This window comes from Schistocerca serialis, chromosome 2, assembly GCF_023864345.2.
Source record: "Schistocerca serialis cubense isolate TAMUIC-IGC-003099 chromosome 2, iqSchSeri2.2, whole genome shotgun sequence".
Classification (NCBI taxonomy): domain Eukaryota; kingdom Metazoa; phylum Arthropoda; class Insecta; order Orthoptera; family Acrididae; genus Schistocerca; species Schistocerca serialis.
This window is the reverse complement of record NC_064639.1, coordinates 1,008,508,268-1,008,533,992: the sequence shown is the minus strand read 5'-3', so window position 1 is coordinate 1,008,533,992 and position 25,725 is coordinate 1,008,508,268. Positions and strand designations below refer to the sequence as shown.

The window sequence follows — 25,725 nt, the reverse complement described above, 5'->3', positions numbered from 1 at the left end:
CTTTTTTCCATTTCCAGGAGTGTATTTTTGACAAAGGCCATACTGGGAAAAAGTTAATTTGTAACAGTCTTTGGATGTTGTGCCTGTCTGTGCTCAGTATCTCCTCTATATGATGAGTATCATTTTATTTTTTTACTATGCACTACCCAAGGAACTGACATCATTAAAGATGTAAAAAGTTCTGTTTAGAGTCCAATTTATTTCCCCTAATAATGCTCCCCTAACTTTCAAGCAGCTTTTTCATCTTGCTTACACAACCAATAATAGGACAGTGTCACAAAACACCTTTTCCCATACAAAATTTCAGCTTAAAATTTTTTATAAGCACCACTCATCAATTAATCTTTAAAATGTATAAATGCCTGGGCATTTATGAATTTTGGGCATTCACCCAGGCATTAATCTTGGGCATTTGCCCCAATTTATAAATGCACAGGCATTTTAAACCACTGGGTGGGATGAGAGTTCAGTGTAGCTGAGAGTAATATTTTCTGATGGAAGAAACAGAAATTGGCATTATTTTCAACTACTGCTACTAGAAAGTAGGACACCCTGGTGTTGAAGTAAAAGTTTTGGACTTTTCGCAGTAGATGGCAGTGTGATACAGCAAGGAGAGGTAACAATATGGAAGATGTAACAATATGAAAGAACAAAGAGTGTTGATTGCAGAACTTGATTTTTATAGCATTTTCAGGTTTTCTGGCAAAATATGGTGCTAACACATAGGATGCTGCACATACAAACATCCCACCAGGAACCTGCTGCGGTCTGCATTTGGAAAAAAAAGCACATTGTGTGGTGTCTGATACAGAAGATGTTAAAGATGTTAACTACTGGAAAACAGAGCCAAAAGCCCATGAAAGCCCCAGCAAATAATTGCCCTTGTATTTTTTTTTTTAAAAAAAAAAGGCCTTGCGCAGTGTCCAGGTCAGATATGTGGTGCTGTCAACATCCACTAAAATGGGATCAAGCCTACATACAAGCATCACACAGTCAGTCATCACTGTGTGTTGCATCGATATAGGCTTGATCCTGTTTTAGTGGATGTGGACAGTGATGCATATCTGACAACGACACTGTGCGAGGCCTTTTTTAAAAAAAATTGACAAGAGCATCTACCTCCTGGGACTTTCGCGTGTTTTAGGCACTGTTTCCTGTATATTTAACATCATCTGTATCAGACGCCACACAATGTTCTTTCAAATTCTGACCACAGTGGTTTCCTGTTGGGACATTTGTATGCACGGCATCCTATATGCCAATCTGAAAATGCCTTGTATAAGGCAAAACATGTTATTGGAGATAAATAAAATGAAAATTCCTGCTTTGCAACCAAGACTATTTGTTATTTCATAAAAGTTTTGGAAGTCGCCTGTGAAAGGAGAAAGAATAGATAACCTGTGTCTAGTGACACCATAAGAAACAAAGCAAAAGAGGGGGCTGCAGCTCTTAATACATACCTCAGCAAGAGTTTAAGACTAGCCACAGATGGGTTGATCACTTTATGAAATGGACAGGCTTATTACTACAATGCTGTACAATAGTATGCCAAAAGCTTCCACAGGAATTTGAGAAAACACGTCAAGAATTACAGTGGTATGTCATCACATTTTGGAAAGAGAAGAATTTTTTGATGGGCCAATTAGGCAATTTGGTTTGATGTGTCATATAAATGCAGAATTGATGAGAAGAGAATAAAAGAAGTTACCATTAAAACATTCACGTGTGGAAAACAGCCCATAACTGAAATGCTTGCAATCGCAGCAGATGAGAGCAACCTTTCGCCTTTCTTAATCTTCAAGTGGAAAAGAAGCCACAAGAACCCTACAAATGAAAAGATTTTCCCTGATGAAATCACTATTGGAAGTCAAGAGAAGGACTGGAAGGTTGACACTCTAATGCTTGACTGTCTCTGAAACACGCAGTACCCCGTCCTTGTGGGCTTTCCAAACTATCATCAATTCTTTGTCCTTATGGTCATCTCACTGACAACATACAAAAGAAGATCCACAGCCTAACCAGTAAGCTTGTTATTGTGCCTGGAAGAATGACTTTTGTATTACAGCCCCTGGACGTCAGTATAAATAAAGCTTTCAAAGGTTATCTTCAGGAACGGTATGAAAAATGGTTTTGTGAACCAAACTGAGAACAGGAAAAATTAAGCATGCTGTACCCCACACTATTATACACTAGATTTTGGCTGTGAATCTTCAGGTTTTGGCGGCGCAAAGACTGTTCCATTAAGTTTCGGGTGTGCAGCCGCAAGAAATCTCCTTCTTCTTCTAATATTTCGGCTGTAAAACGTTCAGCCATCTTCAGAGTGAGACGCAAGACTGCCGTTCTAGTGCTTGCTTCGTCCCTTTATACTGTTGTACCGCGCGACTGCGCATGCGGCCACAGATGCAAATGCGCCAGAGACGTTGGTTGGCGGCAGAGACGTGCATAATGCGTGAGTTGTATCTATGACTCCGCAGCTGATCTTTGTTGGCATATCGATATATCATTGTGAGCTGCACTGTGACGACGTCTTTGCGAGTTTATTACAGCAAGTGCTGGATTCCAGGATTTATCAAGGTTGAAACCACTGTCTCTATTAATTAAGTTCGTCGTCAAGCGAATTTCAATTGCCTCCTTTACTATCGAGTCCCAAAATGACGATGTAGTTGCCAAAATTTCGACGTTGTCATACAACATACTGTGACAATTATCAATACAGTGCTCTGCCACGGCCAACTTGTTAGGTTATGTAAAAGTCGTGTGTACCTCTGGTGTTCTGTACATCTTTCTTGGACAGTACGAGTTGTTTGTCCGATGTAAGAACCGATGAAACCGAAAGAGGCCACAAAGAAAGCAGAAGAAGATGAAGAAACCTTTAAATCGATGGCCTTCCTGCCATATGTGGGTAGCCTCTCATCAAAAATAGGTCGCATTCTCGGCAGACACAAAATAAAAGTGATTTTTTGTCCTCCACCTACGACAGCTGCACTCGTGGGTTCTGTCAAAGATGATTTGCTGCTCCGAAAATCTGGAGTTTACAAAATTCACTGTGAATGTGGCCTTTCTTACATCAGACAAAGAACTCGTACTGTCCAAGAAAGATGTACAGAACACCAGAGGTACACACGACTTTTACAACCTAACAAGTCGGCCGTGGCAGAGCACTGTATTGATAATTGTCACAGTATGTTGTATGACAACGTCGAAATTTTGGCAACTACATCGTCATTTTGGGACTCGATAGTAAAGGAGGCAATTGAAATTCGCTTGACGACGAACTTAATTAATAGAGACAGTGGTTTCAACCTTGATAAATCCTGGAATCCAGCACTTGCTGTAATAAACTCGCAAAGACGTCGTCACAGTGCAGCTCACAATGATATATCGATATGCCAACAAAGATCAACTGCGGAGTCATAGATACAACTCGCGCATTATGCACGTCTCTGCCACCGACCAACGTCTCTGGCGCATTTGCATCTGTGGCCGCATGCGCAGTCGCGCGGTACAACAGTATAAAGGGACGAAGCAAGCACTGGAGCGGCAGTCTTGCGGCTCACTCTGAAGATGGCTGAACGTTTTACAGCCGAAATATTAGAAGAAGGAGATTTCTTGCGGCTGCACACCCGAAACTTAATGGAATAGATTTTGGCTGTCTGGAAAAGCACTGAAGCATCAGTGAACGTGAAATCATTCAAGAAATAATGTATTTCAAATACTCTGGATGGCAGTGAGAGAAAGTCAATCTGTTTCTGATGTAGACTCGTCTGAGGATGCCAGTAATTATGCCATTAGAGAATAATGTTGGGAAACACCCTTAATTTATGGTATGTCTGTTTGCATATCATGTAGGTTATCAAGTTGGGCATTCTCTTCTAGTAATAACTGTGTCACTTAACAATGGGTCACTTAAAATGGTTGTTCTTTTGATAGTACATTTAAACATCCATTGTTGTGTAAAATAAATTTAGTCTACAAGTGATGCACCAACAAACTCTATTTATAATTTTAATTTTTAAAATTGGGGTGCACATTACATTAGATGCCACATTGAAATTGTGTGAAATGATATCCCAAAATGACCATACTGGTAAACCAGGAGAAACTAAAGGTCATGCAAAAGCTTTCTGAGAATTTTTCATCCAGCACACTACTTGCAAATGGAAAAGTAGAAAATGATATATAAATTTTTAAATTTGAGTCAGCAAGCCACAACATTAAGTGCAATGAAAGGAGGTGTAATTTCTGTACAAATGGCATGTTATTTCATAATATATGTTTTGAATATCATCCATAACAAAAAGAGCATTATGAGACATACCTTCTTTGATTTTTGAGTTGAGATTCATTTTCTTTAACTTCTTTCTCCAGTTGCTCTCGTTTTGCATTATCCTGCTGAATTTCTTTTACATATGAATCAAGATTTGACTGAGCTGTATCCATCTGAAAAATATACAGATTAACTACAAAAAATTTCTAATTAAAAGGAAAAGAGGATATGTTAATTTGTTAGTGATGTCTTACATTTATCTTCTTTTCTAAAACTGCATCCTTCAATGGAATTAATTCACTCAGCAATTTTTTGTGTCTCTCCATCAGATCTGTAATATAAGGTTGTTGTTCTCTCACCATATCATTAAATTTCTCTTCCTTTAACTGTTGTTCCTGCCTAGTTTCTTCTTTAAGTTTCATGAGGTTTTCTATCTCATTCTCACACTGTCCTGGAAACAGAGCAGCTTGCTCCAACTGTTAAAGTAAACAACATACAATAAATAAACGTATCACAGCTGACAAAACATAGCAAACAGTGAGTCTACCTTTCAAATTAAACTAATAATTAAATGAGGGCAGGAAGGAGATAGGGAGGGAGGGAGAGAAAGGAACAGAGGGGTAAATGGTATCCTGAAGATGAAAGTACACTATCTGATAAATATGTTCACTGTATGGCATTCTCTTTATAATTATGTCTTAGAGAGATACACACTTTGTTACCACAGGAGAAGAGAGGAATAATAAATATGAATTTCATTAATTTCACCTCAGACTACCACCATATTTAAGTTCTCTCCCAGGCAGGCGATTTTTGCTGTACTTCCAATATTCATTCTTATGAACATCGGTTTTGAAGCAAATGATCAATCATCCTTTAATTTTGTTGCTATGTTTAACATGTGCCGACTGTATTGCTTTCCGTCATAACTTTGCACAAATTGTGAAATCAAGGACCTTACCACAGTATCTAAAAACAAATAAGGGACAATGTAATAAGCACTAAAATGCTATTTCTCACCCCAGGTTTTTAATGTATTACAGGTAAGTACCTGTTTCATTTGAATTCCTTTTCATATGTTTATGATTCTTCACTCACTGGATTTCAGATCCCTTTTTATTTCTTTTTCACTTATTACTTAATTTAGTTTTATGTACCTCAGCCCAGTGTCCTACAGTGCCTCAACTGCTCCATTTTCTCATGTGTTTCTTGGCCCTTCTCTTTCTCTCTTGTAAGCTGCCTCACCCTCCTCTATTAAAATGAGCAGGAGATCTTTTGAGATTTGTTTTCGAACTGCTACACAATATTAGTTTCGTGTAAGGGGGAGAGTTGAAGGAAACAAAGCACAGTTTCCCGTAAAATTGAACTCCAAACTATTAACACCACCACTTCTTCACCTATCTGCATCTACATCACTACTCTGTGAGACACCATGCAGTATCAGAGGGTACTTCCCACTACACATGTCCACCTGTTATGGTTTTGTATACAGAGTGCTAGAACAATAACTGCATAAATGCCTCAATACCCTGTAATTAGTAGAATCTCATCTTAGTGGTCTTTACAGAAGCAATATGTAGGGGTCTGTAGTACATTCCTAGATTCTTCACCTAGTAGTATTTCATGAAACTTCGTAAGCAAGCTTTCATAGGATAATTTATGTCTATCTTAAACCATCTGTAGGTTCAAGTTTTTCAGCATTTCCGTGACACTCTCACGTGAGTCAAACAAACCTGTCAACATCTGTGCTACCTTTCTTTGTATATACTCAATATCCCTTGTTAGTCATATGGGTCCTACACAATTAAATAATGTTCTACAGAGGGCCGCACAAATGTTTTGTGAATCATGTCCTTTGCAGAATGACTGCATTGTACCAGTATCCTACTAATGATATAAAGCCTACCACAAACTTTACCTATGTTTGATACAGCTCTCCACACTGGTCTATACTATGCAAGCCTCTTCATTTCCAAATAACTATTGCAACCAAGATCCAACTGAATCACCTTACTGTATTCATCTTTTGGCCTCCCTCTACAATTGCTACTGCCCATACTTCTCTCAGTATTAAATTAATAATTCATTGATGTCTTAGAATGTTCTATCAACCAATCCCTTCTCTTAGTAGAATTATGCCACAAATTTCTTTTCTCCCCAATTCTATTCAGCACTTCTCCCCACTTCTACGCACATAATCATCAGCTTTAATCTACAGCATCACATTTCAAAGGCTTCTATATTTTTCTTGTCTGAACTGCTTGTCATCCACATTTCACTTCTGTACATGGCTCCACTCCAAATAAAGTACCTTCAGGAAAGACTTTATAACACCTGAGACTGCAGTCGTGTGTGTGTGTGTGTGTGTGTGTGTGTGTGTGTGTGTGTGTGTGTGTGTTGACGAAGGCCAATGGCCGAAAGGTTTAATTGTGAAAGTCTTTTTGTTGTGCCTATCTGCGACTCAGCATCTCCGCTATATGGTGAGTAGCAACTTTCCTTCTCATAATATTGTTACATTCCATCCTGGATTTTCCAGTGCTGAAATTTGTATTTCATTTTAACAAATTTCTCTTCTTCAGAAACACTTTTCTTGTCACTATCAGTCTATATTTTATTTGTGACTTTTCCTTACATCAGTCATCATCATTTACGTTACTGGTCAAATAGCAAATCTCATCTATGAGTTTTAGTGTCTCATTTCCTATTCTCAGTGGTGAATCAAACCCAGGTCCACGAATTACCAGTCTCTGTTAAACAACTCAGCCAGAGGGTGGGTACAAGGTCTCCTCAAAAATCTCTCATACTCTATGCATAAAGCTTCAGAGATCAAACAACGGAAAATACAGTATGGAATGTAACAATACACGAGAAGGAAAGTTGTTACTCACCATATAGCGGAGATGCTGAGTCGTGATAGGCACAATAAAAAGATTCACACAGTCATAGCTTTCGGCCATAAGGCCTTTGTCAGCAGTAGACACACATACACACAAGCACACACACGCAAGCGCAACTTGCACACACATCTGCGGTCTAAGAGAGCTGAAGTTACACTGCGAGCAGCAGCACCAGTGCATGATGAGAGTGGTGACTGGATGGGGGTAAGGAGGAGGCTGGGGCCGGGAGGGGGAGGGATAGTATGTTGGGAGTGGCAGACAGTGAAATATTGCAGTTTAGACGGAGGGTGGGAGAGAAGGTGCGGAGGGGGGAGGGGGGATGTAGCGCAAAGGACAGAAATAAAAATAAAACAAAAAATAAAAAGAAATTAAAAGACTGGGTGTGGCGGTGAAATGATGGATGTGTAATGCTGGAATTGGAACAGGGAGGGGGCTGGATGGGTGAGGACAGTGACTAATGAAGGTTGAGACCAGGAGGGTTACGGGAACGTAGGATGTATTGCAGGGAAAGTTCCCACCTGCGCAATTCAGAAAAGCTGGTGTTGGTGGTAAGGATCCATATGGCACAGGCTATGAAGCAGTAATTGAGATGAGGGGTATCATGTTTGGCAGCATGTTCAGCTACACCGTGGTCCACTTGTTTTTTGGCCACAGTTTGTCGGTGGCCATTCATGCGGACGGACAGCTTGTTTGTTGTCATGCCTACATAGAATGCAGCACAACGGTTGCGGCTTAGCTTGTAAATCACATGACTGGTTTCACAGGTAGCCCTGCCTTTGATGGGATAGGTGATGTTAGTGACCGGATTGGAGTAGGTGGTGGTAGGAGGATGTATGGGACAGGTCTTGCATCTAGGTCTATTACAGGGGTATGAGCCATGAGGTAAGAGATTGAGGGCAGGGGTTGTATAAGGATGGACGAGTATATTGTGTAGTTTCGGTGGAGGGCGAAATACCACGGTAGGAGGTGTGGGAAGGATAGTGGGTAGGACATTTCTCATTTCAGGGCACGACGAGAGGTAATCGAAACCTTGGCGGAGAATGTAGTTCAGTTGCTCCAGTCCCGGATGGTACTGAGTTATGAGGGGAATGCTCCTCTGTGGCCGGACTGTGGGACTTTGGGAGGGGGTGGGAGACTAGAAAGATAAGGCACAGGAGTTTTGTTTTTGTACAAGGATTGGAGGATAATTACGGTCAGTGAAGGCTTCAGTGAGACCCTTGGTATATTTAGAGAGGGACTGCTCGTCACTGCAGATGCAACGACCACAGGTGGCTAGGCTGTACAGAAGGGACTTCTTGCTATGAAACAGGTGGCAGCTGTCGAAGTGGAGGTATTGCTGGTGGTTAGTAGGTTTGATATGGAAGGAGGTACTGATGTAGCCATCTCTGAGGTAGAGGTCAACATCTAGGAAGGTGGCTTGTTGGGTTGAGTAGGACCAGGTGAAGCAAATGGGGGAAAAGTTGTTGAGGTTCTGGAGGAATGTGAATTGAAACCTTCAATCTAGATAGCAAAGATATCATCAATGAATCTGAAGCAGGTGAGGGTTTAGGATTCTGGGTTTTTAGGAAGGATTCCTCTAGATGGCCCATGAATAGGTTAGCATAGGATGGTGTCATGTGGGTGCCCATAGCCGTACTGCGGACTTGTTTGTAGGTTATGACAATAGCTTCTCAAAAATCCCTCACACTTTATACTTGCACTATATGCTACATGCTATTTCAAAGAAAAATACTGCTAAGATGATTGTAGCGCGGCTGACCATCACTTCAGCACTCGACACTGGTTTCTAGTTATTGCATAGTGTGTGCTTCAAAACATGTTTTTGTCCACTTCATTTGCATACTTGCATGCATTCAAAGAGAAATGGTATAATTTTAGGGCAGTTTCTGGCTTTCATACGATGAGAAATGGTGTAATTTTAGTGCAATTTCCAGACTGCATTTGAACAGAAATGGAATATTTTAGTGCAATATTTACAGTGTGCTGTAGCACATAGTAAATGACCACCTCTGCCTAATCTAATTCCTTCTGCATTGGCTGATTTAATTTGAATTCATTCCATAGTCATAACATACAAATTTTATTTGTTTTGCAAAGTGAACAATTTTACATTCCTTAAATTTTAGACAACAAGTGGCAATTTCTGCACTGCTTTGGAAGCTTATCGAGATCTGACTGGAAACATGTTTAGCTTTTATTAGAGAGTTCCTCATTGTAGCTAACGGCATCATCTGCAAAAAGTCTGATGTTACTACTAATATTGTCTGCCTGATCATTATAAACAACATGGAAAATAAAGGTCCTTCCCTGGAGCATACCTGAAGTTAACTTTTACATTTCTTGATGATTCTCCATCCAGGATAACATGCTGTATCCTTGATACCCAGGAATCCTCAATCTAGTCACTAGTTTCTTTTCATATCCCTATTATCTCAATTCTGTTAATAAATACTGGTATGGTATTGAGTCAAATGCTTTTTGGAAGTCAAGAACTACTATATCTACTGAACTGTCTTGATCAATGGCTTTTAAATTGTTCTGTGAGAAAAGGGGGCAATGTGTTGCACATGACCACTTTTTGAAACCCATGTTGTTTGGCGTGGAGGAGGTCATTCTGTTCATGATGCCTCACTACATTTGAGCTCAAAATATGTTCTAACTATTATTCTAATTATAAGATGCATAGACACACAGAAAAAGGTTTCTCATACCTCATGTTCATGTGAATGTTAATCTCAATGGTTCCAGTTTTATTTACAGATGTTTCAAAAACTTCCTGTACACATCAAGATCCCTGAAGTCCCTCCTTGGTGTTCTGCTACACCAAATAAACTGCAGCCTCTATACTAAACATCCCTCTATGACATTATAATGTGAATGCAATTGATCATAGTATAACTTTAGCTATGGATGAAGAGTTGCAATTTCCCCCATCAAGCTTATCTGAAGAACCAGCATTCATAACATATCTTCAATAGAAAACACAAATTTGAGCCGTGATGAAAGTTTCAGAACAAATTCAGCCATGAACTATCTTTCTAAAGGTTGTGTAAGTGAATGTTTCACAATGTAGTTAATCAGGTCACATCTGACACATCACTGTGGCCAGATACTGATTTAAATATCTGGCAAAAAAACATTTCACCTGTAGTGTGTGAACATTTAGAGTCCACTCAAAAATTGCCATCATACACTAAACAATTTCTGATAGGTGTCAACTGTCATTTCCAGCTTATTCTATTGTGCACCATGTATGCTGCTACAGATGTTATTTGCAATAAATAGTACATTCAACACTGGAAGTCCATGACAAATATTTTGAGCGTACTTGAATTAAACTCCTTAGCAGCTTTCCTAATTACCAAAAACGATGTCTGTTTAATCCCTTTATATCATACATCTTTTTGTAAATAAGTTTTCTTAAATCTCTTGCTGCTGAACACCTGATGCAGTTTCTGTGATTCTACTAAACAACTTTCTATACTGCTATAAAAGTCATGATTTATTTGTGTTTCAATCCAGCCATTTTCAACCATTCAAAAACAGCTTCATTTCTGCAATGAACTAAGAGTTCTTGTCTTGAAAAACTTCACAGGTGACAGTCAAGTAAGTTTCTAATCACATGCAGGACCAGTAACCTCAGTGAGTCCTTAAAAATTTAAGTGTTGTGCCCATCATATGCAGTGAAAGTATATTCAAAACATGATGGGTACAATTAAAACTAAGAAAAGTTTCCTCAACTGAGAATTTAGATCAACTTTTTCCACCCACATCTCAGGCACTAACTGGAAACTAATACAATTAACAATCACTGGCTAGAAATTTCACAGTGCTTGATGCATTATTAGCAACAACAATGAGACAAGAGAAACTTAAAGTGATCTCCTGAAATGCCTCATTATATTGAATAAAATGGTATGAAAGCATAACTCCAAGTACATATTACAAGAATTATTTCGGAAGGAAGGACAATATTAAAACACAGAAGGGAGACTGTCCTTTGAATAATGATTTGTATAGGTCACAAAGAATGTTGTACCATCAGTTAACACCATATGGTTTTCCTCAGTCCAGAAACAACCCAGCCAGATGTCTTGTCACATGTAGATGTCTTGTCACATGTAAGGGAAAAATCTGTTGAATAGTTTACTCAATGTGAATGATACCTAGACTAGAATAATATATTTGAAACATGCAAATAATTTCTGGTGAAAAAGATGAACAGTCACTTGAGAGTCTCCATTATATATCCAGCACACTCACAGAAATGTAATCCTTCTAGGGTCATAAAACAGAAATTATGGTAATTTACTTCCTTGATTTGCATTAGTGCATAGACTTAATCTTAATATAAGATTGCAGAAAGTGTTTTATAGTTACACAGTTCACATGTTACAACATGCCTTAACTAATGTCATCTGACCACACTTGGTATTATTAACAGCAGCTAGGTTAGGGATTAAATTCTATGTACAAACATATAGTTGAAAACCAAAGGTGCTAAAATTTCATATGTTATCTCTCATTAGATGTTGTTCCAGGAAAGCATATTGCCAGTAACTGTACTGTTACATGGGTACTGCAGTACAACCTTTGTGAACTACATTTTCCTCTCCTATAAATTTTCTTCATTATTTCATATAGTACTGGGTTGAAGAGTTTACTGATTAAATGAATTTTCTCAATATCTTTCCTTGCTCCCTTTATTATATGCCCTAGTTTTGAGCTACCTCTGTCAAATATAGTGAAGGCTTTCATTGACAGTACGGGATTAATTCATGAGTGATGTCTACCTGTTCACAATTGTTAGGTATCATTCTTCATTGTAAAATTGAACGTAAGTCAACATGAAAGCTGCTCACTGTTTAGTGATGAAGAAGTCTACTTACTCCAATCCAGTAAACATGTCAAAATAAAAAGAATTTATTTAGTTTGTTTTCCACAATGTCAAAGGAAACAATGACCTAATGACATGTGCAGACTGTCAGGATATACTGAACATTTTAATTTTCCCAAAGAACTTTATTCCACTTTTCATAACAAATTTAACAAGTGCTTTCAAATCATGAGTAAGTTGGAAAAGCAATAATTCGGGACAACATTCTTCGGTTAAAATTTTCTGTTTTCTTGCTTTATCAGGTTTGAGGACAACTCCACTTTCAACAATTTCCTGCATCAGCACTGCCCGGAGCTGAGATTGCAACCTATATAAAAAAACAAAGATGAGGTGACTTACCAAACGAAAGCGGTGGCAGGTTGATAGACACACAAACAAACACAAACATACACACAAAATTCAAGCTTTCGCAACAAACTGTTGCCTCATCAGGAAAGAGGGAAGGAGAGGGAAAGACGAAAGGATGTGGGTTTTAAGGGAGAGGGTAAGGAGTCATTCCAATCCCGGGAGCGGAAAGACTTACCTTAGGGGGAAAAAAAGACAGGTATACACTCGCACACGCACACACACACATATCCATCCACACATATACAGACACAAGCAGACATATTTAAAGACCTTTAAATATGTCTGCTTGTGTCTGTATATGTGTGGATGGATATGTGTGTGTGTGTGTGTGTGTGTGTGTGTGTGTGTGTGTGTGTGCGAGTGTATACCTGTCTTTTTTTCCCCCTAAGGTAAGTCTTTCCGCTCCCGGGATTGGAATGACTCCTTACCCTCTCCCTTAAAACCCACATCCTTTCGTCTTTCCCTCTCCTTCCCTCTTTCCTGATGAGGCAACAGCTTGTTGCGAAAGCTTGAATTTTGTGTGTATGTTTGTGTTTGTTTGTGTGTCTATCGACCTGCCACCGCTTTCGTTCGGTAAGTCACCTCATCTTTGTTTTTATATATAATTTTTCCCACGTGGAATGTTTCCCTCTATTATATATATATACACACACTCTTTAAAGTCAGCCAACATACAGCATGATGACATAATGCCAAGTTAAGGAATTGGCTTACACTTTCAGAGATTCTGTTGAGGTATGCTATGAATGGATGGTAATAACACTATATGAAAGTAAATATTATTATTATTCTAATTATTATTGGAGTATGCCAATAACACAGGTATATTTCCAAAAGTTTCGTACAGTGCTTTGCTCCTTCATGGTGTACAATGATTATGGCTTACCCAAGGAAGACAATATGACATGACTACATTGAACAGGAGCTGATAATGTATGGACACTAGCTGTCGAATAAATAAATTTACACTGCCCTTCCATGACAGTAATTACTTTTTTTCCCCAAGTTCTTTTACGCATTGTTGAAGTATATCAGCACTAGAGACAAACAGTATGTCACCAGAAAAATAATGAAGGTTCACTTTTGTTAGCTCATATTCCTTCTTTACTTATGCAGTTTAAGGATCTGAAAACTTTTCATGTTAAAAAGAATATTTCTCGTGATACGCAATATATTTGCCTGATTTCACTTTCAATAATGAATTAGACAGTTGGTTCCTTTGCTTTATTAAAATTCAGTGTTCTACATCTATAGCCGCACCTTGCAGACCACTATGAAGTGTTAATGGCCATGCCACAGTGGATGTAGCGGTTTCCATCAGATCATTGAAGTTCAGCACCTTTGGACGTGACCAGTACTTGGATGCCTGATTATCCAAGTATACCACCTGCTGTTGGCAATTTTCTCTTTGTCTTCACGGCAGAAGGGATAAGATGGATGGTGGCATAGAGTTGGTGATCACCAATCTTTGTGCCAATGTCCACAGTGCCACATGGAGTTATGGAAGGCGACACTGTTGATGGTAATATACCCATTGGATGTGAGCGTTAAGTTCAGCAGCCCCCTTGGCGCTATTCGAAAGGAGTAGGCTATGTGCCGACACAGGATTTTACCCTCTCCCTTCTCTCATCATCATCCCACACATACATGACAGCACACTACATATATACCCATTACAGTCACTTACATTTAACAGTTACACATAAACAAACAACGGTAACACTTCATGAAGAAAAGATGCCTATGGGTGCGAAGGATAGCAAACACCTTTCCAACTCAGGCATCTGAACCTGCCTGTCACGTTGCCCTGCCAATCACACCATGAGACTTTAGTTTTTAATATGAATTGCATGGCAGAGGATAACTTACACTGTACCAGATATTAGTGCTGCTTCTTGTTCCATTCATGTATGGGGTGCAGGAAGAATGATGGATTAAACATGTATGTGAATGTTGAAATTAGTTTAATCTTCGTCTCTACTAGATAGCTACTCAAACTGGTGGCACTAATGTGCATTTTGTGCAACTGTTCATTATGATCGGCCTCACCTTAACACGGCTGTTAGACGCGTTAACATGGTGCTGGGACAGGGAAAGGGGGGGGGGGGCTTATGGCAGAGGGCATGTGTCACATTTCAGTGGTGCCAGTTGGATCTATCAGGTAGATCAGGTTTCACTATGCATGGCCTGCACCTCAATAGGTATGGAAAGGGGAGGCTGGCTAAGCTTATAGGTGACAGTGTAGTGGGTGGTGGTAGTGGTGTCTCTCATGGAAAAATTCCTGTAGTAGTTGGTGTTAGAGCTGCATGTTTTTTAGACTGATATCAGCTAATAGGCATGCCTGCTTAAAAGAAGTCCCTCTAACTAAGGGCTCACCTTCCTAGGATGTAATGTTTCCAAGTAGAGAAGGAATTAGCATATTTCATCAAAATATAAGAGGTATTACAGATAAAGTTAGTGAACTGCTTATAGATGTTGACTTTGAAATTGTTGGTATTTCAGAGCACCACTTAAATAATTTGACAATTTAGAAGCTTCCTTTACCAGGATACAGATTAGCTGGCTGTTTTTCAAGGAGTTCCTTGCAGTGTGGGGGATTGGCCATGTGCATAAAAAAAAAAAAAAAAAAAAAAAAACAGTATTCCATTTGAGTCCATAGATGTATCATGACACTACACTGAACAGATATTTGAATGCTGTGCAGGGGCAGTTGAATTTAGTGAAACTAAACTTCTAATTGTTGTTGTTTATAGGTCCCCTAACTCCGATCAGAGCATTTCTCCTCAAGCTAGTGAGGGTTCTTGATTCACTTTGTAGGAAGTACCAAAAATTAGTGTTACGTGGTGACTTTAATATTAATTATGTACATGATGGTGCAAGAAAAAGGATGTTGGTAGATCTCCTAAATTCATATGATCTGATGCAGATTATGTTTTTTCTAACTAGGGTGCAGGGGAACAATAGCACAGCCATAGACAACATTTTTATTCATTCTTCATTACTAAATGGGCATTCTGTTAGTAAAAGTGTGACTGGCCTTTCAGACTATGATGCACAAATTTTAAGACTAAAAGGCTTTTGTACTCAAACATATGTGATATTTAATTACAAACTATGTAGGAATGTTAATCCAACAGCAACAGAGAGTTTTTTAAACCTTTCAAGGAACAAGAGTGGCATGACGTTTTTAGTGCCGATAACATAGACGATAAATACAACGCTTTCCTTAACACATTTCTCATGATCTTTGAGAGTTGCTTTCCATTAGACCATTCTAAAATAAGGATATTTAGTAGAACAAAGTGGGAATTATATCAAAATGTTAGAAGTAGTCACAATCAAGCTACAGTAGCCCCTTACAAACAGTATTGAAAGGTGCTTAGAAATGTTATTAGGGAGGCAAAGAGTATGTGGTATGCAAATAGAATAGCTAATTCACAGGATAAAATTAAAACCATGTGGTCAGTTGTGAAGGAAGTGTCTGGTCAGCAGCACAAGGCTGACGACATAAAGTCAGTTCGCAGTAAAAATATTTCTGTTACTGATAAATCAGATATATGTACAGTATTTAACAATCATTTTCTGAGCACTGCTGGTGAATTAAATAAAAATTTAGTTTCTACCAGAAATTATATAATTTTCTTGGCAAATGCCTTTCTGAGATTGATGTCTGAAATACTCCTCTGTGATACAGACAAGAGGGAGACTGAGTCAATAATTAAATCACTGAAGACTAAGGACTCTCATGGTTATGATGGAGTGTCTAGCAGAATATTAAAGTATTGTGCTGCACATGTTAGCCCTGTATTTAGCCATATTTGTAATTTTTCCTTTAGGAATTGTCAGTTTCCTGAGCGATTAAAGTACTCAGTAGTAAAGCCGCTTTATAAAAAGGGAGAAAGGGATAATGTAGATAATTTTACATCTATTTCTATGACATCAGTGTTTGCAGAAGTTATTGAAAAGGCCGTGAATGTAAGCATAATTGATCATTTTATATCAAATGATTTGCTATCAAATGTACAGTTCGGCTTTGGAAGTCATTAACAACTGAAAATGCTATATTCTCTTTTCTCTGTGAGGTACTGGATGGGTTAAACAAAAGATTTCGAATGCTTGGCATATTTTTTGGTTTATCTAAGGCATTTGATTGCATTGATTACAAAATATTGCTCCGAAGTTGGACCATTATGGAATATGGGGAGTAGCTCACAATTGGTTCGCCTCTTACTTTAGCAACTATGTTGATAACAGCTTTGACGTGGGGTCTGAGTGGGGTACTGTCAAGTAGGGAATGCCCCAGGGATCAGTGTCGTCCTATGGAACTTGATGTGTGAATAAAATAAATAAATAACAATCCCTCATGGAGTGATACACAGGGAGTTGCAGCACATTGCCAGATTCATTACTTGAAGCTTGTTCTTGAAATTTTGTAATCAGTTTTTTCATGGGATAATATATACTTTCAAGTGCCTTATTTTTATTTTTATTTATTCTTATTTATTTAAAAAAAAATCTCTGTGGTATTCTCCTGTGAATCAAACAGCTGTGACAACTAGTGCAATAGGCACCAACAGCTACCCACACAACATACACCACGATAGCGGTACTCTAGCCTGCACGAGGTGGAAATTAAAACTGGCCAGCTTACTAGCAGATTAACACAGGATGGCAATAATGACCAGGCCAGCAGCAGCTCTAAGCAGCGCACACAGCCCCAATCAGTTCGCACAGGCCAAACTATTTTTTACTTCCGCCAAAAGTAAGTTTGAGCCAATCACAAAGAAGTGTCACTCTGCGAGACCACTATTTATTTAGGCCTGCACTGCACTAGCAGCCAGTAGTTCTGGTTCAGCTAGCCACATTGGGAAGACCTCTCCCGAACGGCGTGCTACCACGTCTTAGTCTTTGCCACCACCCTGAATTGTGATTTTGCCAAATAGGATACCGCTGAATGGAGAAGACTTGGTATTCTGTTTTGCTACATCTTCGACACTTGGAAAGTTTCAGACTTAGTGTCAGTGTTACAAACTACAATGACATAGACTTTAAAGGATTCAACCAGTGGTTGTTACTTATTGGAACTTAAGTTTATTTGAGCATTCGCTCAGTCAAGAAAGTTTTTTTATTTCCTTTTCTTCAGAAGTTAGTTTTGTGTTAATACCAAATCAGTGAAGTCATTTCTTCTGTTGCAAAATAAAACTGTTTAAAGTTGTACTTGGTGAATGTTCCATGTGATTTAACCAAAGGAAGGGAAATATCACAAACAAATCTGTACCCATTCATTTTGTCATTCATCAAATACATTCAAAATCCCATATTAGTCGCATTTAGTATGGGTGCCACACACTTGTGCAGTATTCTACAGTGAGCTCTACCAGTGTTTTGTAAGGAATCTCCTTTGAACACTGACTGCTTTTCCCTGGCTTTCAACCAATAAGCCAAGACTGCCAACTGCTTTACATACAACTGATCCTACGTGATTGTTCCACTTCACATTTCCACAAATTGTCATATCCAAGTTTTCATATGAGTTAATTCATTACCACTCTAAATAGTTGTGACTGTTGCCACAGGATACTAGATTTTTTCATTTTGTCAAGTGCTCAATTTTACATTTCTGAACACTGAAAACCAAGTTGCCAATTTTGCACCACTCTGCAATCTTATCAAGATCTGACGGTACAATTGTGCAGCTTTTTCAGACAGGACTTCATTACAGATAACTGTATCATCAGTGAGAAATCTTCACATTATTTTAAGTATAACCTGGAAGGTCATTAATATACAACATGAACAGCATGGGACCCAACATATTTCTCTGGAATACATTTGACTCCTAAATCTGTCGAATACTCGCCACCAAAGATAACATGCTCTTTGTTACAATCATTTCAATGATCAATGTTAAGGACTTTCTATCAATTGACTTCAGTTTTATGAAGAATCATCATTTGCCCTTCGATAAATATGGGTATGTGGGTTGGTCTTCTCTAACTTCAGTAGTGATAATTCATCAAAATTTTCTGTACTGCCATCTTGTTTGTGTCCAGAGCTTGATGAAGACATGGCAGATGCTTCTGAACTCATGAAATGACCAAATACACAGACGATCTGCAGATCTCTCCCACATAATGGCCTCACAGTCACTATGATAACAGCAGTGCATCGCAACTCCCAGCCCCCTGCAGATCTCTCCACACAGTGGCCTCCCAGTCAATAGGATAACAGTACATCATGACTCACTCATCTGTGTTAGACCTAAAAAGTCAACCGTTGTGTATGAATGTATTGGTTTCAGCACTAGAACAAGCATCAGAGTGAATAAATCAAATCCACACTCATCTTCTTACGCCCCTGGAATGAACGATGATCCACTGGATTCAATGCTTGCTTTAGGAACATTAGAAGGAACCCTACATGTGACAACCACAGATGGAATAGACCAAAATATCAGACTAGATTATAAGTGGGAACCTTGGTGGATATGATGAAGAGAAGGAAAATATATGAACTTGAATTAAGTGAAACCAAATGGTAAGGACAAATAAAAATAAAAAAAGTGGAGTGAGTCTGGTATTTCAGAGACACTGATGCTATTAGAGATGACACCTGTATCAATGAGAGAATTGTTAAAGCTAGGCTAAATACTGGGACGACTAATTGTACAAGTATATGCAACATAATAAGGATGTAGCCATGAGAGCAAAGAAGATTTCCTCCAGGAACTGGAAGACCAAATCCAGGAAAATAACATCATGGTACTAGGTGATCTGAATGCCCAGATAGAAGCAGACAGATCAGGATATGGACAGGTGCTGGGTGCTTTGGGTATGGAGGAAGAAATACTGGAAGAGAACACCTATTAGACTTCCGAGTAAGAAATAACCTTTCCACAAAGAATAATTTCTTCAGGAAGAGAGAAAGCCATACCGTCACCAGATATGGCTGGTATGGAAGAAGCAATTCAGTTACTGATTATGTGATAACCAACAAACACATTGGAGAAAGAGTAAGATGTATCATACTGACAGAATCACTGGACAGTGGTCATGGATTCCTTAGAGCTGATATGAAACAGAAAATAACTATCATAACCTGTTCAAGAAAGGTGCCTATGATCAAAGAATGAAGACTAAAGGAAGCAAAAAACAAGAACATCTGTCAAAGTCTGATAACCGCTGAGTTACCAACAAATGAAACATGTTGTGCAGATGAAGAATGGGAAACATTTACGATAACATTAGTAAACAGTGCTGTACAAGTCTGTGGTAAAACAAGTGCTAAAGCAAACTGAAGAAACTGACTGGTGAAATGACAGGGTAAAGAAAGCTACTGAAGAACCGAACAAAGCAAAGAAAAACAAAGACATGGAGAAAGAAAAACAAACTCACAGGATCTAAGCGATAAATGCTCAAAACCTTCCACATTGGAACAGGCATACAGGGACCAGAAACTTACGTTTAAAAAAGGATGTGAAGGATGAAAAGAAGAGAAGTTGGGAAATATTCATCCAAAGACTAGAGGAGGACAGCAATGGAAACACAAAACTGCTATACATATTGGCAAAGAAGGCATAACAGTGATAGTAAGTGGGAGTATAGTCCAGGATGCAGAAGAGATCAGAGAAGTGATGAAAAAGTACTTCAACACATTCCTAAATGGCAGGGAGATAACAGAGGAGGATCAGGAAATACAGGATTTACCAGAATCTACAGTGGAGAAACCACCTATTACCACGGCATAGACTGAGAATGTCTTGAAGCAGACGAGAAGATGCAAGTGAGCTGGGCCAGATGAATTAACAGCAGATGTGATCAAGGCAGCATGCATCAACAGAATACAATGGTAAAGTAGCAGATGGCTGAAAGAAGAGAAGTATAATATTGCTGCCCCAGAAAGCAAGTACAAGAAAGTTTTCCAATTACAGAGGACTCACCTCGTTATCAAATTTTCTTAAGATACTGGAAAAGGGTACTGAGAAAAATTAAGATTGTTATAAGAAAACCAGCCTAAAGAGCAACAACATGAATTCAGAAGCAGCAGAGGAACAACAGGCTGCTTATTTGCACTAAGACTGTTAATGGAAAACTATTGGGAAAAGAGTAAAGATTAACTGGTTTTCAGGTTGTCATGTCATGGGAAAAAGATTGACCAACTAACAAAATGGTAACATTCTATGAGTCAGAGCACAGAATGTCAGAAATCTGAAGTGGTAGGCAAGATAGAAAATCTGAAAAGGGAAATGCAAAAGTCTCAGTCTAGATATAGTGGAGTCTTAGCGAAGTGAAACTGAAAACTGTTTGTCAGACAAATATAGCAGTAGAAAATGGTATAACAGGAGGAGGGTTCCTTATGAATAGGACAGTAAAGTGAACTATAGTGAACAGTTCAGCAACAGGGTTTCTCTCATCAGAATCAATGGCAAACCAATGCCAGCAACTGTAATTCAGGTACATATGCTGGCACCACAAGCAGGGGGTGAAGCGATAGAGAAGGCATATGAGGAAATTCAACAGATAATTTAGTATGTAAAAGGAAATTACAATCTAACAGTCATGGGGGATTGGAGTGTGATAGTAGGGAAAGCAGCAGAAGATAGAGGTACGGGAGAGTAGGGGCTGGGTGGTAGAAATGAAAGCGGAGGAAGACTAGTTGAGTGCTGCAATAAATTCCAGCTAGGAGTAGTGAATATATTGTTCAACAATCACAAGAGGAGGAGGTATACTTGCAAAAGGCCTGGAGAAATGAGAAGATTCCAGGTGGACTTCAGCATGACAAAACAAAGATTACGAAATCAGATACTGATTGACATTGAAGTTTAAGACAATTGTTCAGAAGTATCAATATTAAAAGAAGTAGTATACTAAAATAGTGAGGAATAGTGAGATGTGTTTGAAGTTATCCAAGGCTGTATATACTGCAATGATGAACACAACAGTATGCAGTTATGTTGGAGAGAAATTGACAACCATAAAAATAGCAATCATTGAGATTGGACAGACAAATACAGGTACAAGGAGGGTAACTGCAAAGAAACCTTGCTTACCAGAAGTAATACCTCAACTGCTCGATGAAAGATGGTAGTACAAAAGCGCTAAAAAAATTACAGGAACACAGTAATAAATGTCAGACAGGAATCAGACAGATAGGTACCAAATAACAAAGAAACCTTGGTTACCAGAAGTAATACCTCAACTGCTCGATGAAAGATGGTAGTACAAAAGCGCTAAAAAAATTACAGGAACACAGTAATAAATGTCAGACAAGAATCAGACAGATAGGTATCAAATAAATAGGAACTGCAGTGAAGCTAAGGTGAAATGGCTGCGCAAAAAAAGTAAAGAAATCGAAAAAGAAATTATCCTTGGGGGGGAGGGGGGGGGGGGGGGGGGGGGACGACAGATTCAACATATAGAAAAGTCAAAACAACATTCAGTGAATTAAAAGCAAAGGCATCAACATTAAGAGTGCAATGGGAATTCCACTTTTAAAACACAGAGGAGACAGCTGACAGACAGAAAGAGTAAGCTGAAGGTCTCTACTAGGGGACAAACTTATTTGATGATGTGATAGACAAAAAATGGGTGTAGATATGGAAGACACAGGAAATCCAGGACTAGAGTTTAAAAGAGCTTTGGAAAGCTTGCTATTAAATAAGGCAGAAAGGATAGATAACACGTTTTCCAAAACATTGGGGAAAGTGGCAACCAAACAACTATTCAAGTTGGTTTGTGAAATCTGTGGAATTGGAAAAATACCATCATCAGAGTTTTGGAAAAATTTCATCCACGAAACCCCGAAGACAGAAGGAGCACATAGTGCAAGAACTACTGCATGATCAGTTCAACTTCTCGAGCATAAAAGTTGCTGACAAGTACAATGTACAGCAGAATATAAAAAAAATTCAAGATCTGTTAGATTAGGATCACTTGGCTTTTGGATAGGTAAAGGTATGAGAGGGCCAGTTCTGATGTTCAGTTTGATAATGGAAAGCAAGACATGGTTGCATTCTTTTGTCATTACTGTTCAATCTATACACAGAAGAAGCAACGAGAGAAATAAGAGCGAGGTTTAGAATGGAATTAAAATTCAGAATGAAAGGATATTCAACAATAAGTTCATTGCTGACATAGCTACCCTCAGTAAAATACTGAAGAATCTTAGGTCCTCTTTAATGGAATAAACAGTCCTATCAGTGCAGATTATGGAGTGGGAGTAAACTGGAAGTAATGAGGAGTAACATAAATGTGATTAGTGATAAACTTAACATATAAGCTGGTGAGCACAAAGCATGTGAAGTGAAGGAATTTTGCTACTTTGGAAGCAAAATAACACAGGACAGACGAAACAAAGACATACTGACCAGACTAGCACAGGGAAATAGGGTGCTCATGGCCAAAAGACATCTACTGCTATCAAGTGTATGACTTAGCTTGAGGAAGCATTTTCTGAGAATGTACCTTAGAAGCACAGCAATTATATTGTACACAATCATTCGTTGACTATGGGAAAACAAGAAAAGCTGAGAATCAAAATATTTGAGATGTGGTGCTACAAAAGGATGTTGAAAATTATGTGGACTGAGAAGACAAGGAGTGAGGAAGTTCTCCACCAAATTGGTGAAGGATGGAACACATGGAAAATATTGACAAGACGAAGGGACAAGATGATACGATATATGTGAAGGCATTAGGGGATCACTTCCACGGTACCAGATGGAGCCACAGACAGTAAAAACTGTACAAAAAGACAGAGATTGGAATACATCCTACAAATAATTGAGAACACAGGCCACAATGATACTCAGAGACAAAGAGACAGTGGGTCATAGCAAACAAAGTTAGAAGATTGATGACTCCATAAAAAAAGCTTCATTACATCCGTGATGACACCACGACTCAATCTCCAGCCACCACTCGTGCCAGGAATGCATTCCCTTCCTGATCATACATTCTAAAGATTCTACACGACACAGATGTCAAAAACAATGAAAGGTAGTTCCTTGTATTATGTTTGGTTTCCTTCTTGTAGATGTATGTGACCTGTGATTTCTTCTAACCACCCTCCTTCCCCTCCTTATGGATCTACAGCATATTATGGTTAAAAGAGTGGCTAATTCAGCTCCAAATTCAATATAGAATCTGGTAGGGATTTAATCGGGCCCTAGACCTTTGTTCAATTTAAGCAATTTCAGATGTTTTTCAACACTACTGACTAATATCTATTTCACTTGTCTTTGAAGTAGGTGTAGAATAAAATTGGGGCGATACTAATAGATTTTCTGTCGTAAAGGAACATTTAAAAACAGAGTTCAACATTTCTGCTTTTGCACGGCAAACCTCAATTTCAGTTCCTGTCTCGTCTCTGAGTGTCTGGACACTAACTTTGGTGCCACTAACCAGCTTCACATATCACCAACAATATTAGGAAAAGGACAGATTGCTGTTCACTGTAACGACAACATGTTGAGTTGCAGACAGGTGCAGTGAAAAGACTGTCACACATTTAGCTTTTGGCAAAAGCTTTCTTAAGAAAAGAAAACACTTGCATTCACACAAGGAAGTACATGTCACACACACACGACCACCACCTCCGGCAGCTCTGACTGAACCAGACATATCTTCAGCCTGAAATCTCATTGATTGGAGTAGAATTGTCTTTAGTGATGAGTCCCACTTCGAACTGAGCCCCAATGAACAGCAAAGATGTGTCTGTTCCCCACCATACTGCCCAACAACCAGTAGCAATGGTCTGGAATAGCATTCTTTTTCATCTGTGGCACCCTTATAGCACAGTGGTGGATAGATGATATTCCACGATAGGTTTTGTTGCCCTTTGTGGCAATCCATCCTGGACTTACATTTCAGCAAGATATAAGGGGCATTCAAAAAGAAACGAGCTGGAGGCATAATTACAGAAACCAGTACCTGTATGTTAGAAGTATTGACCCTGGCTGTTGAGACACTTGTCCCACTGTGACACAAGGCGGTGAATGGTTATCTCACAAAATTTCTGGGCTGTGATGTTAACCAGTTTCGCACGTACAGCTGCACGTTGTCGTCCAAGGTGAACTGTTCGCCCCTCAGAGCCTTTTTATGGGGACCATAAATGGCATAATCACAAGGAGAGAGGTACGGACTGTATGGAGTATGGCCGAGAACCTCCCATTTGAATTTCTGCAGGAGTGCCACGACTGTGTTGGCCGTATGAGGCTTTGCATTGTAGTGGAGCAGAATGACCCCATGGGTGAGATTGCCTGGTTGTTTGATTTGATTGCTTGGCGAAGGGTGGTCAAGGTTTGCGAGTAACACTGGGCATTCATTGATGTCCTGTGCTGCAGGAAGTGAATCAGAAGGGGGCCATCTTGGTCAAAGAAGAATGTCAGCATAACTTTTCCTGCACTAGTGTGGATGGCCTTGCCTTTTTTTGGTGGTGGTGACCCTGGATGGTTCCACTGGAGACTTTGTTGTTTTTATTCTGGTTCGAAGTGATGACACCACGACTCAATCTCCAGGCACCACTCGTGCCAGAAATGCATTCCCTTCCCGATCATGGTGCTGCAGATAAGCAAGACAGTGGGCCATTCAACATGCTTCCTGGTGTGGTTGAAGGCTGTGGGGCACCCATTGGGCACTCACTTTGCTCATGTGCAGCTGTTCCTTCATGATGGTGTGAACACTTCCGATGCTCAATCCGACCACAGAGGCTATGGCTTTCACTGTCACTTGGCGGTCCTGGGTAATGAGTGCATCTACCAGCTGGATGACGTCATTGGTAATGCTGTGTAGTGCTCCCGACCATGCATCATCATATACAGTTCGAAATCTTCATGTTACTGATAATGACAAAATTTGAAGCACTTGTCCTTCAGTCAAGATGACTGGTAGCAGTTTAATGAAGAATGACTTGAAATATATTCAGAAAAAATGTGTGGACAGCTAAACATAAAATGTTTCTCCTCTGAATGGGTATCAGTTGCCAACAGAATTTCATTACTCACTTATCACCACAGGTTTCAATACTCATCTATTCTAGTCATCAGCTGATTAATTTGGTGCCATGTCCATCTCTTCCTCTCCTGTGCTAATCAGGTGTACATGCACTAACACTCAATATGCTTGATAATCTTTTTTGCAAATATAGCTCTCCCTATGCATACAATAATCAGTACCACTCCTTCCAGTGAGAAGTTTTTGTCCAAGGATCCCTTTGCACAGTTACCACATGCCCGGCCTCGTTATCTGGTAAGGGCTTTCCGTACTTTTGTTTTAGAGCCTGTTATTTCCAGTAGTTTATCATTCCTTATTTTAGCT

At 39.2% G+C, this 25,725-nt stretch overlaps 1 protein-coding gene across 2 annotated transcripts in view; it reads right to left on the bottom strand.

Annotated features, from left to right (window-relative positions):
• Window positions 1-25,725, bottom strand: part of LOC126458421 (structural maintenance of chromosomes protein 4-like) — a 330,847-nt gene that overhangs the window by 111,690 nt on the left and 193,432 nt on the right. For both annotated transcript variants that reach the window (XM_050095456.1, XM_050095457.1), the window contains exons 8-9: window positions 4,522-4,743; window positions 4,319-4,440 (exon numbers count right to left, since the gene is read on the bottom strand). In XM_050095456.1, coding sequence (XP_049951413.1) covers window positions 4,319-4,440; window positions 4,522-4,743 — 344 coding nt within the window. The remainder of the gene's footprint in view (window positions 1-4,318; window positions 4,441-4,521; window positions 4,744-25,725) is intronic.